Source organism: Rhinoderma darwinii, chromosome 13 (genome assembly GCF_050947455.1).
Source record: "Rhinoderma darwinii isolate aRhiDar2 chromosome 13, aRhiDar2.hap1, whole genome shotgun sequence".
In the NCBI taxonomy this organism is placed as follows: domain Eukaryota; kingdom Metazoa; phylum Chordata; class Amphibia; order Anura; family Rhinodermatidae; genus Rhinoderma; species Rhinoderma darwinii.
In genome coordinates, this window is record NC_134699.1 from 44,430,604 (window position 1) to 44,447,074 (window position 16,471).

General features: G+C 43.3%; 1 protein-coding gene across 1 annotated transcript in view; it reads left to right on the plus strand.

Annotated features, from left to right (window-relative positions):
* MYO15B (myosin XVB) overlaps nucleotides 1-16,471 on the plus strand; it is a 101,986-nt gene that overhangs the window by 41,088 nt on the left and 44,427 nt on the right. The window contains exons 8-9 of the mRNA XM_075846653.1: nucleotides 5,435-5,507; nucleotides 5,620-5,922. Of these exons, the coding sequence (XP_075702768.1) occupies nucleotides 5,435-5,507; nucleotides 5,620-5,922 (376 nt within the window). The remainder of the gene's footprint in view (nucleotides 1-5,434; nucleotides 5,508-5,619; nucleotides 5,923-16,471) is intronic.

The window sequence follows — 16,471 nt, forward strand, 5'->3', positions numbered from 1 at the left end:
TGTCGTGTATTATGGATTATGGATTATGGATTGTCATGTATTATGGATTAGGCATGGATTCGCGGGACAGGGATATAATATTACTACCTTACAAATCATTAGTGCGGCCTCATCTAGAATATGCAGTTCAGTTCTGGGCTCCAGTTCATAGAAAGGATGCCCTGGAGTTGGAAAAAATACAACGAAGAGCAACTAAACAAATAAGGGGCATGGAGAATCTAAGTTATGGGGAAAGATTAAAAGAATTAAACCTATTTAGCCTTGAAAAGAGACGACTAAGGGGGTCATGATTAATTTGTATAAATATATGAATGGCACATACAAAAGATATGGTGAAATCCTGTTCCATGTAAAACCCCCTAAAAAAAGAAGGGGGTACTCCCTCCGTCTGGAGAAAAAAAGGTTCAATCTGCAGAGGCGACAAGCCTTCTTTACTGTGAGAACTGTGAATCTATGGAATAGCCTACCACAGGAGCTGGTCACTGCAGGAACAGTAGATGGCTTTAAAAAGGGGTTAGATAGTTTCCTAGAACGACAAAATATTAAATAGTTAAATAGTTAGTACGGTTGAAAAAAGACACATGTCCATCAAGTTCAACCAAGGGATAGGAAAAGGGAAGGTAAACATTTCTACACATAGGAGCTAATATTTTTTTGTTCTAGGAAATTATTTAAGCCTTTTTTAAAGCCATCTACTGTCCCTGCTGTGACCAGCTCCTGCTGTAGACTATTCTATAGATTCACAGTTCTCACACTGTTTCCTCGCATTTAACATCCTCCATCTGTAACCCGTCTATGTCTGTCCTGGATGATGAAACCAACTTCCCCAACTTAAATGTGCCCGCAAATGCCACTGAGAATGCTGCCCTAAACAGCAGACTTTCATGCTTGTCCCTACAGATACCATGCATGGCTGCCACCAGCCTCTGTACCCTCTCTGATTCTACTGGCTCCCTCTTATCCCCTCTCCTTGGCAAGGACCTTGCCCAACTCTTTAAAACTCTCTTTATCGCAAAGACCTTTTAAGGGTCTTTCCCCCCTCTCAGTTTAGTGAAAAAGGACACCGCCGACACCAAAGTGGCATCCCTACCTTTTCTGGACTCATCCCTCCACATGTTACCCAGTAGTTTACATCAGCACTGGACTGGGCACCTATACTCTTTCTTCTTCTGGAAGTCCTCATCCTTCTTGTGCTTGGCGCCAATGACTTTTACACCAATTTCTCTAGAATCGGGTCAGTACCTGCCAAATATTGTTAGGGCACACATCTCCTGTTCAGCCCGTATTTGGCACCAATTGAAAAAAGGCTACCTATTTCCCCCTTGATATTGCATCTGCAGTTAAGATATAAACCCCCGGGGCATGTTCTGTCCTGAAGTTAATGTTCTATTCCATGCATTTCCCTACCAAATGCCTTAAAAAGTGCTAAAAGCTACTGGAGAGATTGTTAAAAACCGCCACCACACTCATATTGTATGTCCAAAAGATTGCTCTTTCCATAGTTCCACTGCCACCACGATTGGGAACAGTTCCAGCAATATCATATTCCTTAACCATTCCTTCTCCTCCCAATTGTCTGGCCATGCCCCCCCGCACACCATCTACCATTGAAAATGGCCCTCAAATCCACTGACCCTGAGAATTTCTTGAACAACCTTAACTCCTGATTGGAACATAGTTCCCTCAGCCAAACCCTCACACCATTAAATTTACCAGAACACTCTTCCATACCAGCAGCCCCTCCTTTAGCGCCCTTGTTATCCAAATTTTATGGTATCCCTCCTACACCCCCCCCCCCCCAGTTTTCCATCGGGATCACTCTGCAGGCAAAATTGAAAGAAACCAACAGAGACTGCATTTTCTACAATGCCACCACCTTCTCCACTAGTAACTTGCATTTACCCTCCAATTGATGTATCCCAATCCCCAAATAAGACAACCTTGTTGCAGGCTCAACTTTCTTTACCTCCACCATTGGGTACCCCTATTATTGCAGCAATCTTGTAAATTTCCCAAACATTTCCTGACAAATTCTCAACTCTGCTGGACTAACAAAAAGTAATCAAGGTAGTAGGCAATTGTCCTCCTACCTGGGGACCACTAGAAAAACCAGTGCAAAAATTATCTAAAAATTATGAAATATGGGCACCCTCATACCAAATCTACCGCAGTTTCAAATGACTGGTAATGGACCTCACTCACTTCCTTCCCTATTGCATCATACACTGACCACCCTTTAGGGTAAGACAAATGCTGGATCATTATGTACTTCCCTTCCTCCTTCTTGGGTACCACCCCCAATGGTGATATCACCGTACCCTCCACGAAGGTGCATCAAATGGTCCTTCCATTCGCTCCAATTTTACCTCCTTCATTATTTTGTCCTCCAACATTGACTGCAAGGAATCTGATGATTTTATATCTCTGCACTTTTTGGACCTATGCACCTCCCCCTCAACTGGTAACATAAAACCAAACAAAAACCCCTCCTCCAAAAACTCAGCCTTTTCCCTACCCAGATAATTCTTTAACCATTCACTTAATCTTTTTAGAATCATCGGTGATTCTGCTTTTTGCAAACCCCCGAAAGAAATTGTTACTGGATTCCCCTCCACATTCCACCTGGGGATGCTCTGTCTCGCACTTGGAACCTGCATTTAGTTTTAAACCCAACAAACCATTTTGCCTCTGCTGCGTTGATTAGGCCCCCTGACCCCCATCCCCACCTGGGCCCCCTCATTACCCATCAATCTAGACCATAAGTTTAAATTCTTCTGGCCAAATCTCAAAATCCTGCTTCTCGCCATCTTTTTTCTAAAAGCCCGGTCATATTCCAGCCACCATAGAATGCATGCGCATCAACTATCAAGTCCACATATTTCAATAGATTAATACATTGCTCAGGTCTAGCCTCTACCCATATGCTGTTATACACCAAAAACCCCTTGATCCACTCAACTATAATCCTTCTATGCCTCCTATCTGCTTGACTAACCCCCTCCTCCATTGCCACCACCACTTTCCTGGATAACTCAAAGATGTACTTTACCTCCCTAATCCTCTTCACCACCTTCTTGAGCCTTCTTCATTTGCTTTCGTTGCGGACAACGAGCACGCGTAGGTGTATTTGCCACCTAGGGCTAGTACTTTCCACACTAATTCATTATTTTTTCCCTGACTTGTCAGGCCCTCTACTCCAGCCTTCCCTTTTCATTTAATTCAAACACTTCTTAAACACTTTAAGCATCCTTCCCTCTTTACTATTATCATCTTTGTCAGACCATAAATCCCCTTCCAACGAATCAGAATCAGACTCACCCAGCTGATGTATCTCAGGAACTCCCGCTTCTTCATGACCTCCTTCCGAACTGCTGTTACCTGGAATTTCCATCTGTGCTCCTTCAGGTGCTTGTTGTGGTCTGTTTCTGCTCCAGACTCTGCAATAGCAAACGCTTGGCAAGTATATGTCACCAGATACATTTCTCTCAACACCTATGCCCCAATTGGACCAATGTTCCCCTTGCTGCTGTTCTCGAGGGGGGGCATTTGGGCCCGGCCCTGCCTACCATTACCCAGGGCCCAGGTATAACTGGCTGCCATATCTTGGCTTGGAAACTCCTGCTGTTTAAACATGCCAGGGGCCCCTTGGGGCATGTAACCCTAGAACCTGCCAACCCCAATGGATCACAACCCAAAAAAACCTTGCTGAGCGTAGTAATGGCCTGTATAGCTATTTAGTGGGGTAGTCCTTGAAAAACAAAGAGAGTGGCCAGGGAAACCATAGAATGGTGGGATATATTATGGGTGGGAGGTAGGCCTGGTTGAAATCGTGGTTGCTGCCAATTGCCAAACTGAGCGGTTGCATCATTGCCGATTCGCATACTGGGCTACCCTCCCAACCTGAGGTGGCCGCACCACTTATTTCAGGTCTAGCCAAACGCTTCTTCTTTCTGTCGGTGAGTGCCCTGCCGAAATGCTGTACCCTGGAGCAGGGATCCTCCACATACCAGCCGTTAGATGGAATTGGGGCCTGAACTTCACACTATGGGGTATGTAGCCTCCCCGCTTACCCCCACCTGGGCACTAATGGGGTCACCGATTTTAGAAAGCCCAATGCGATATTGGGCAGACTTACATGTCCTGCATCCCTTAGCTTCCTGGGAACGACAATCTTCCTCCTCTGCCTCTTCCCCGCTGGTGCTGCCACTCCCACTGCGACGGTGCTCTCTGCGTCTCTGGACAACTTCTCCTGGCTTGGATCCATGTTCACTGCATCTTTGCTTCTCTTCAGGTAGGAAGACAAAAAATTCCCTATGTTTGCCTGCCCTAGCTACCAGCTACTGTTAGCTACCTAACTCTTCCCCTTTCTCTTCTTGCCGTTACTCCCTTTCCTAACACCTGTCCCAGGTAAAACAAACGGCTCACCTTCCGCCCCCAGACTTACTACCGCCAGCACAATTTTTTTTTAACCTAGAAACTACCACTACCACTGTGCTAAGGATGCCCTGTTTCCATATGCCTCCTTGGACCTAGTCACCCCTCATCCCAAAATAGTTAGCTTGGCCGGCTGGAGGAGAGAGAACTGTGCTGGAGTGTAGTGCAATGAATAACATGCCCATAGTAGGTCCTGTTAGAGAAGTATGTAATCTCATTCTCATGTACCTTCATCCTCTCAGTTAAATGGAACCTATCACCAACATTTCACCTATGGAACTCTACTCACCCCTTGCTCGCCGCTGCTGTCAAAAGTTCATTGCCGTTAGCCCCTCTCCTAAACTCCTCCTCCGACCATAAATAACGGTCTGCAAACATTTTGCGCCTTTTATGGTAATAATCCAACAGTCTCGTTCGTTACTCTTCTTATGCCTGCCCAGCGCAGAAAACTGTCCCACCCTGAATGCTGTAAATCAAAAGTGAGCGGTCAATCAAAAGTAAGGAGGCGGAGTTAATTCGAAAATGCTTGAGGAATGAAGATATGACTCTTTTCGACTGAAGATATGACTCTTTTATACTCATTAGCATACAGTGCAGGAACACTAAAAAACCTGAATACTAAATTTACGGAGCCTGCTTAGAACATAATTATAGGTTACATAAAAATGATTTTTCACCCACTTCCACCAGGTAATGCTGGTTTAATAGGTGAAATGCTGGAGACAGGTTCCCTTTAATCTCAAAATCCCATTACACCACTATTACAAAGATGTGGTTGTGTCTTTTAGAGTTTATAATCTCTTATAAGGTCATGGCTACACAGCGACCTTTGTCTGCCCAACCTGCAATGTTCAACTTTATATACAATCTAAAGTGACGGTTTTGTTACATTTTTATAAAGGAGAATTTTTTTTAAAAATTAACTTTTTTTTTTATTGTAAGAAATCTTCATACATATCTCCAAAGACAGCATTCAATGTGTTTTTGTATATTATTTCAGAAGAGAAATATACAGCAGAAGTGGATTCATGGACAAGTGCAGAACAATTAGCTGGCTGGCTGCTGCAGTCCAGGTGAGAACATACATCAGTGACCATCCATGACATATGAATATTCCTGATGAGACTCTTAATCTAATTGTGATATCTGAATCTGTGTATTTTTCTATATTATTTTCCAATAAAGAGGTGTTGGTGATAACCACCGTGGTTGGTCTATTTCTATTCTGGATGGGAATCAGTGGCTTGATCTCTGTGGCGATGAGCTATTACTGGATGTGATTGCTGAGGTAGAAGATGGAGCTCCTTCTCAGCCCTTTACAACATCTGATTACCCTTTTGGAGATAATGATAGGATCCCAGAGCCTCCTCCTGATTTTGCACCACAACTCTCTCCTGGATTTCCCTCTTTCTCTGCACCTGGATTATTTCCTAGTTCTGCACCAGTGCTCCCACCAGTACCTCCACCAATTCCACCATCTTTTGAAAGGTAATAACATTTTCTTAAAGAGGAGTTGGGACAATAGATAATGTTTTATAGATCTGTCATGTAGAGCATTGGCAGCAAGATCATGTCAAATTTAATCTTTGAGGGCATGGTGGTAATGGAAAAATAATGATCGAATGTAAATGTGTTCACTAATTAGGGAAAAGGCTGTAAGAGGTTTTTTTAGGGTGCATTCACCCTTTTGATCAGGTTTTGATCAGCAATTTTTTAATCAGTTTTTATAGCCAAAACCAAGAGTGGATTCAAATAAAAGAAGTACTATTTGTCCTTTATACTTTCTCTCCCTTTATGATCCACATCTGGTTTTGGCTTCAAAAAAAGAATCCTGATCCAAACCTTCACATGTGAATACACACTGCACTATTCGCCCACATGCAATGAGAAATGCTATGATGGTTACTTCTGGTAACAAGCGCATTCATACAAAAGTATCATTTTTGGTTGGACAGATTGCATAAATAAATCCATCTTTTATATGTAACATTCTACTAAGGATTCGATCCCCCTCCCAAAATTAAAGAAATGCAGAATTGTTACTAGGAGGAAAGATTGCATTCGTGTTTTACAGCACAATATCATTGGATAGAAAATGTTATTTATTTATTTATTTATTCATTAACAAACACGGAAGTAACACCAGTCATGTAATAACACCACAAGAGGGCATTTTTCTAAAGACACACAATTTAAAGGGGTTGTCAGGTTTCAGCAAATTAATTTTATTTTTTGTATAATTAAAAGTTATACAATTTTCCAATATAATTTCTATATTATTTCCTTGGGGTTTTCAAGATCTCTGATTTATTAGGCACATTTATTGTTTGTTTCCAGTGGATACAATTCTGTCCATGGTCAGGTGATTATCACACAGGTGCACTGCTAATTACAGTATGTGTATCAGAGCTGTGTCTTGTAACGATCACAGCATCTGTGTGTCCATCACAGAACCAAGGACAGAATTGTATCCATTGGAAGCAAACAATGAATGTTCCAACTGCATAACAACAAGCAGAGATCTTGTCACGATCACAGGGTATGTGACTGTCACGATCACAGGGTATGTGGACCCACTAGGCCGCTCCGCCATAGCAGAGAGGCAGCTGGCCTAGTCACAGTCTATACAAAAGTCTATAGCAGTTCGTAACACACGGGTACCTGAACTAGTCCAGACAGTGGCTGTGGCTTTAGCACGGATGGATGTAGGTGCAGCAGGTTGCACCAGACGTGGCGGACAGTACTAGACGTGGCAGACGACACTGGACGTGGCAGAAGACACTGGACGTGGCAGAAGAACACTGGACGTGGCAAACAACACTGGACGTGGTAAACAACAGCAGGTGCAGTACACAGCACGGGATACAGGATACGGGTAACAGGGCACGGGTAGCAACTAGAACGGGAAAACATTAAGGGACCATTTGCAAGACTGACATTGGATACACTAACAACGCTCAGGCAAGGATCAGAAGGGCAGGGCCCTTCTTATAGTCCAGGAAATCATGTGTAGTTGATGATGATAATTGTTCACATGTGCGCGCGCTAGCCCTTTAAGACATGACATGAGCGTGCACGCGCACCCTACGGGACACAGCGGACCGGAGTGGAAGCGAGAGCTGGCATCTCCTAGGAAGGAGATGCGAGCCAGTGCTCACTGATCCATGGCTGCGGGCATCGGGAGCTGAGTAAACCCGGCGGCCCGCGGCCATCGATGCTACAGATCTTGAACCTGTCTGGCTTCTTCTCGAAGATTGTATTTTTTTTTTAATGTATAACTTTCTAGCCTGCAGTGCGTAATAAAATCCCTGCATCTTTTATTACTGGTCATGGACATATTGAACAGTATTGCCAATTACACATATATAAATGTCACAGCTATGGGTATGTGGACCCACTGGGCCACTCCGCCGTAGCGGAGAAGCAGCTGGGCAAACTAACTACAGTCAGTAATAGTCTTTAGGACAAGAGTACCTGGATAGAAGATTAGGCAGACACTTGGTGTAGCAGATGTATGATGTAGCAGACGTTTGATGTAGCAGACACTTGGGCACAGATGACACTTGGCACAGATGACACGGCACAGATAACACTAGACTTCGCACTAGAACAAACACAATTACTGGATACGGGAAGACGGGATACAGGTTACAACCAAGGGACCATTTGCTATGACGAACATGGGCAGAAACAACAACGCTCAGGCAAGAAGGGGGCAGAGTCCTTTTTATACAGGGGGGAGAGTAAGGATTGGATAGGGAGCTTATTTTAGGTGCGCGCGCTGGCCGTATAAAGCCCTATTCACACTGAGTTTTTGCAGGCAGAAAATTCTGACTCAAAATTCCACCAGGAATTTTGAGGCAGATTATGACCGCTTGAACTCTCCTTGGCGCATTTATCACAGCATCTTTCGGCCGCGGCCATTGAGCGCCGCAGGCAGAAACGCAGAGAAAAACGCTTTCTCTGCCACCCATTGATGTCACAGCGAGGTCAGAGATCAAAACGCCCGAAGAGAGGGCATGTCGTTTCTTTTTTCCGTACACGGAGAAAAACGCCTTCGCCTCCCATTGAAACCAATGGGAGGAGATTTCGGCCAGTTTTTGCCATGGTTTCCGCGGCAAAAACTTTGTGCGAACAGGGCCTAAGGCCAGGGATGAACGCACGTGCACACTCTTCAGAGCAGAGGAACAGAGCGGCCACGTGTGCTGGCGTCCCCAAGGTCCATAGCGTGAGAGGAATCTCCTAATGAGAGCTGGAGCATCCACATTCTCTTCTGGCTCCCAAGACCTCTCCTTAGGACCAAACCCTTTCCAGTCCACCAGGTAGAAGGACCTCCTTCCTACCCTCTTGTAATCCAGGATCTCTTTTACTTCAAAGATGTCACAAGAACCGCAGGGAGCAACTGTCGACCCAGGGGATTTGCTGAATCGGTTCAGGACCACAGGCTTTAGAAGGGACACATGGAATGAATTGGGATTTTGAGGGTAGGAGGTAGCTGGGGCTTATAAGATACAGAGTTTATCTGTGGCAAAATTTCGAAGGGACCGAGGAGCAAATTTGTGGGAAGGGATCTTCAGACGAATGTTTTTGGTTTTAACTGTATTTTTTATTAAAGATTTTTTTAAATTTATACAGAACAATAGATCATTAGTTCAAATTGAACAGCAAGTACAAGAACAATATAAACATATAAATGCGTGGCAAGTGGTAATGATCCAAGTCCCATACGGGAAGCAAGATGAGACAGGACAAAAACAAGGGGGAAAGAACAATAGGAAAGGGGGAGAAATTCAAGGGAAGGATTGGGAGTAGGGCCCTATATATGAATAGCCGAAGATTTATCCAGAGGACAGAGTAATCAAGTAGGTGTCCCATGGTTCCTAGATTAGTCCAAAACGGTAGGGCAAAGATTTTCTTTCAAGTACACACTTCTCAAGTTTGGCGTATAAGCTGTTACCCCATAACCGCGACAGGACTTGGCGAACATGCTTTCGATGCATCATCAGATCAGGTGAGAAAATCAAGATGTCGTCCACATAAACCACCACACGGACATACAGAAGATCACGGAAGGTGTCGTTTAAAAACTCCTGAAATACCGCTGGCTTGTTACACAGTCCAAAGGGCATTACGAGATACTAGTAGTGACCGTGCCGGGTGTTGAATGCGGTTTTCCATTCATCACCCTTGCGAATACGGATCAAGTTATAGGCCCCCGCGTAGATTCAGCTTTGTGAAAAACTTTTCTCCATGAATCCTATTGAAGAGCTCGGAGATAAGTGGCAGGGGGTACTTGTTTTTTACCGTGATTAAGTTTAACCCACGGTAATCGATGCAAGGTTTGAGTGATCCATCCTTTTTCTTCACAAAGAAGAATCCTGCACTGGCTGGTGACGAAGATTTTCTGATGAACCCCCTTCTCCAGGTTCTCCTTGACATACTTTGACATGGCCTGGGTTTCAGGCAAGGAGAGAGGATAAACCCGTCTATGAGGAGCTGAAGCTTCAGGAAGCAACTCAATAGGACAAACGTATGGACGATGAGGAGGAAGCACCTCTGCCTCCTTCTTGCTAAAGACATCCGCGTAATTAGCGGATTGTGGAGGTGTCCAGTGAGAGATAGAGGTAGCAGAGAAACAACAGGACGAACCTGAGGCGGACAGCAGTGAAGACATCAGGGACACCATTGGAAGACCTTTCTGGAATTCCAATCAAGAACTGGAGCATGCTGTCAAGGCCATGGCAATCCCTGCAGGAGGGGGTTTATTGCTTTGGATAGAACATAAAAAGTTATTAGTTCTGAATGCAGGACTCCTATCTCAGCGGTTTGTCTCAGCGGTTTGGTGATAACTAGAATAGGATCCGGCAGAGGTTGTCCATCAACAGAAGCGACCGCCAGAGGTTTTTCCAGGGGAACAGTAGCCAAGTGGAGACACTCTACTATGTCCTGCTGGATGAAGTTTGCAGCTGCCCCAGAATCCAAGTAAGCAGGTAGAGAGTGTGATCATTCACCGGTGACAAAAGACAATGGAATAGAAAGTCTGGGAGAGAATTTAGTAGTCGTGGGAGATTCACCTAGGATTGCCTCTCTAATCAAGCCTAAGTGCTGGAGCTTCCCAGCTTTTCCGGGCATTGGCGCAAGAAATGTCCCTTGTGGCTGCAATACAGACATAGTCCAGTTGAACAACTGCTTTCCATTTCGGATCGGACAGTCAGAGTCTGCCTACCTGCATAGGCTCCTCCAGAGGTTCAGCAGGACAGGGCAGTAGAGGCCTTTGAAATTTGGGTGCCAGTCGACAAGACCTTTTCTCTCGACGAAATTCCAAAGTGCTCTCTTGGATCCTCATATCAATCCGGGTTGCCTTACGTATTAGGGCATCCAAGGTAGCAGGAAGCTCTCGAGCTGCCAGTTCAACCTTTATATGAGGGGCCAGAAAGTTGCCACTATGGCCTCATTATTCCAAGCCAACTCCACTGCAAGCATACGGAAGGAGATAGCATACTCCCCTACAGTTGATTCCTCTTGGTTGAGGCTCAGCAGAGAGGCAGCAGCAGAAGATATTTGACCTGGTTCCTCGAACACTGTATGGAAAGTCTCAAGAAACAGTGGCAGATCAAAGAATTCTGAAACCTCTCGGTCCAAGATGGGATTCCCCCATGGCAGGTCTTTGCTGGAGAGGAGAGAAATAATAAAAGCAACTTTGGTCTCATCTGAGGGGAAGAGGTGAACACGTAATCTGAAGTGCACCGTATATTGATTGATGAAACCTTTACAGGTCTTAGGATCCACGTCATAGCGAGGAGGTAGAGGCAACGAAATTGCAGATCCAAGGCAGGCAGGAGAGTTAGCAGGTGGTGGAGCAGTAGGATAAGCCAGTGGAAGTACAGAAAGAAGATCCAAACTAGTAATTATGGAGCTTACCGCCTGTAGTAGTTGATACTGGCGTGCCCGGAGGTCACGCATGTCTGCTTGCCTTATTTGAACTGCGGTTTTGGGTTGACCACCGGGATCCATGGCCTAAGCGTACTATCACGGCTATGGGTATGTGGACACACTGGGCCACTCCACCGTAGCGGAGAAGCAGCTGGTAAAAGTACGGTCAATTCTAGTCTTTAGGACAATAGTAGAAGGATAGAAGATTAGGCAGACACTTGACGTACCAGACGTTTGATGTAGCAGACACTTTGGCACAGATGACACTTGGCACAGGAGACACTAGACTTCGCACTGGAACAAACACAATTACTCGATAAGGGAACATGGGATATAGGATACAGGCTACAACTAAGGGACCATTAGCAATGATGTACATTGGCAGATACAACAACGCTCAAGCAAAGAGGAAAAGGGCAAACTCCTTTTTTATACACGGGGGAGAGTAGTGATTGGGTAGGGAGCTTATTTTAGGTGCGCACACGCTCCATCCCGGGCTTATATCCCTAAATAAACTACCTATCCAATTCCTACTCTCTCCCTGCATAAAAAAAGGGTTCTGCCCTTTTCCTCCTTGCCTGTGCGTTGTTGTGTCTGCCCATGTTTGTCATTGCAAATGGTACCCTATTCAGAGCAGAGGAACAGAGCAGCTGCGTGTACTGGTGTCTCTGGAAGAGGGAGACGGACGCTGGCGGAAGCACATTGGTCTGCGGTCGCAGCCGTTGGCGGGTAAGTGATGCCGGTGGTGCGCGACCGCAGCCATAACAATAAATAAGTCAAATATCTATGTAAGCATCTGCAATGGCATTCACAATTTAATTTTCATATTTCAGATGAACACACCCATATACGCTAGGGCCAATTTCCATCAAATACATTTATATTCTTTCATTTAAAAAAAACATACAAAAAAAAGACATAACAGTCCCGCTTCCCCCATCCATCCCCACCCCATCAACATCAAATTTCCGTACATATTTTAACAGAACAGTATGTCAAAGAGAGAAGCTACTAACAATCAATTCCCTCTTTAAATATCCTACCCATAAAGAGGCTTAACCCCTTAGTGACCGGCCTATTTTAAACCTTAATGACCAAGCTATTTTTTACGTTTTTCCATCGTCGCATTCCAAGAGCTATAACTTTTATATTTTTGCATCAACATAGCTGTATAGGGACTTGTTTTTTGTGGGACAAGTTGTATTTTTTATAGCACCATTTTGGGGTACATATATTTTATTGATTAACTTTTATTAACTTTTTTTGGGGTAATAGAAAAAAAAAGAGCAGTTTCGCCAATTTTTTTGCATCCTTAATTTACGCCGTTTACCGTGTGGTACAAATAACATAATAACTTTATTTAGCGGGTCGTTACGATTGCGTCGATACCAAATTTATATAGCTTTCTTGTGTTTTACTACTTTTACACAGTAAAAACACTGTTTTTTCAAAATTATTTGTTTTTGTGTCTCCATATTTGAAGAGCCGTAACTCTTTTATTTTTCCGCTGATACAGCTGTATGAGGGCTTTTTTTTTGCAGGGCGACTTGTAGTTTTCATTGGTACCATGTTGGAGTACATGCAACTTTTTGATCACTTTTTATCACATTGTTTAGAAGGTAGGATGCAAAGAAAGCATTAATTCTGGCATTATTTTTTATTTTATTTTTTACACCGTTCGCCGAGTGGTTTAAATAACATAATAGCTTTATAGTTTTGGTCATTATGGACACAGCGATACCAAATATGTGTAACTTTTTTTTCATAATAAAGCATTTTATAGGCGAAAATGTGGGTTTTTCCATTTTTTTTTCTTTTGGGGTTCTTATTTATTTAACTTTATTAACACCTTCCCGACCACCCCACATAGATTAACGGGCTGCAACACTGGTCCTTGTGCCTGCAGCCCTTTAATCTACGTGTGCTCTTAACAGAGAACACAGGCACTTGTTGCAGCCTGGCATTTCCCAGTACGGGCTGCTACAAGCAGCCTTAGTACTGGGGGAAAACATCGGGTCGGATCCCAGCGATGATCCGAATCAATTAACCCATTAAATGCGGCAGTTAATAGCGACCACCGCATTTAAGTTGTTATAACAATGTCGGCACCCCGCTACGTGATTGCAGGGGGCCGATTGTTGCTATTGCAACCGGAAGCCTAACAAAGGCTTCTGGTCTGCCATCTATGGCAGGACAGAGGCAGGACCTAATATGCCCCCTAGTATTGCAGGGTATTATAACAACGATCCAACAATTGGATCTTCAAGTCCCTAGTGGGACTAAAAAAAAAAGTTTCAAAAAGTTACAAAAAAATTTACAAAAGCAAAAAGTAGAATTTAAAAATACAATTAAAAATCGCCCTTTTTCCCTTATAAAGTCCTTCATTATTAGAAAAAAATGAAACTATAACGGCCTGAACTATAAAAATATAATGTAATTTATCCCGCACGGTGACCGCCATAAAAAAAATGAAAAAAATATACCAGAATCGCTATTTTTAGTCACTTCAGCTCCCAAAAAATTGAATAAATAGGGATCAAAAAGTCGCATGTACTCAAAAATGGTACCAATAAAAACTACAGTTTGTTCCGCAAAAAACGAGCCCCCACACAGCTTTCTTGATGGAAAAATAAAAAAAGTTGTGGCTCTTAGAATATGGCGACACAAAAACAAAATATTTTTTTTCAAACCATGATTTTATCGTGCAAACACCGTAAAACATAAAAAACCTATATACATAAGGTATCGCCGTAATCGCATCGACCCACAGAATAAATTAAATATGTCATTTATAATGCACAGTGAACGTCGTAAAAACAAAACAAAACAATAAAAAACAATAGAAGTTTTCACGGCCTAATTACACTAAATACAGCAAAAATCCTATGGGATCAAAATGCTCACTATACCTCTAGATAAATTATTTTTAGGGCTGTAGTTTCCCAAATGGGGTCACTTCTGGGGGGTGTCCGCTGATTTGGTCCCGCAGGGGCTTTGCAAATGTGACATGACACCCGAAAACCAATCCAGCAAACTTGAGCTCCAAAAGCCAAATAGCCCGCCTTCCATTCTGACTCCGACCGTGTGTCCAAACAGCCATTTATTACCACATATGAGGTATTGCCGTAATCAAGAGAAATTGTTTTACAAATCCTGGGGCGCTTATTCTTCTTTATTCCTTGTAAAAATTTATAATTTCGACGTTTTATTGGAAAAAATTTAGATTTTCATTTTTATGGACGAATTCCACTAAATTCAGCAAAACAACGATGGGGTTAAAATGCTCACTATAACCCTGGACACACTCCTTGAGGGATTTAGTTTGCCAAATGGTATCTTTTTGTGGGTGTTTCCACTGTTTTGGTCCCACAAGACCTCTTCAAACCTGACATGGTGTCTAAAATGTATTCTAATAAAAAGGAGGTCCCAAAATCCTCTAGGTGGTCCTTTGCTTCTGAGGCCTGTATTTCAGTCCATTACTGCACTAGGGCCACATGTGGGATATTTCTAAAAACTGCAGAATCTGGGCAATAAATATTGAGTTGTGCTTCTCTGGTAAAACCTTTTGTGTTACAGAACAAAATGGATTAAAAGGGATTTTCTGACAAAAAAATTAATTTGTAAATTTCCCCTCTACATTGCTTTAATTCCTGTGAAACACCTCAAGGGTTAAGAAACTTTCTAAATGCTGTTTTGAAAACTTTGGGAGGTGCAATTTTTAAAATTGGGTGACCTATCGGGGTTTTTAATATATAAGACCCTCAAAGCCACTTCAGAGCTGAACTGGTACCTATAAAAATACTTTTGGAAATGTTCTTGAAAATGTGAGAAATTGCTGCTAAAGTTCTAAGCCTTGTAACATCCTAGACAAAAAAAGGATTGTTCAAAACACGATGCCAACATAAAGTAGACATATGGGAAATGTTAATTAGTAATTATTTTGTGTGGTATTGCTATCTGTTTTACAAGCAGATACATTTTAATTTAGAAAAATGCAAATTTTTAAAAATTTTCTCTAAAGTTTGGTGTTTTTCACAAATATATACTGAATTTATTGATCAAATTTTTCCAATAACATAAAGTACAATATGTCACGAGAAAACAATCTCAAAATTGCTTGTATAGGTAAAAGAATTCCCAAGTTATTAAAACATAAAGTGATACGTCAGATTTGAAAAAATGCACCGAGGAAGCAGAGCTTTAATGAAGCCCTGCACATAGTTGGTCAGATCTTGTGCTGCAACATCCACTGGGACCCCTCGAAATTTGACATTATTCCTACGGGACCTATCTTCCAGGTCCACCATTTTAGCTTTAATCTGAGATACTTCATCCTCCAAGTCATAATGAGCTTCAATCAGTTAGTTTTGGGAAGTGACACATTCACTGATATTAGATTCAGCATGATGCACTCTATGCTCCACGTCTTGCACTGCAACAGATAAGGGGTGCAGCAGTTTAGCAAATCCTGCTTGTAGAGAAGTGCTGAGAGCCTGAAGCATTGTCTTTATAGTAAGCTCAGTGACCGGATTAGTGGAAGAGGGCAGATTCTCCAGATCATTACCATAAGTAGAGGCAAGGGCATCATGGGGTATAGTGTTCCCTACATTTTTCCGTCGGCGACTGCGGAGAAAGCAGTCGTTGCTTCTGCTTCGTCGGGCTTCTGGAGATCGAAGATGACGGAGAAGCAGCAAAATCATGTGCTGAGCTAAGAAGATGGCGCCCACGCCTGCCAGAAGGCGGGCCATCTGCAGCTTGAAACCAGTGATCACCAGAGTCATTGCGGGTAGCCGTGGGCAGGAGAGCCAAAGCCGGTACGGAGTTACTTCTCCTTTGTGTGTCCGCTGCAGTCGAGAGCTGAGATGGTGACTGTGGAGGCTGTTCAGAGGTAAGGGAGCCGGCCTGGGAACAGGCGTCACCGCCATCTTGTCCTTCATTCGCATGTCGGGGAGGATAAAAATCGGTAAGCCGAGTAGGTCTCGCCACCGGCTTCCAACGTCTCGGCATCTTTGTATAGGCAGCTCTCAGAGGAGGGTAAACTGCTGTAAATTAAGTCAATTGTTGAGGCATAAATCGTTTGAATAGTGGGGATGGGGCAGGAGCT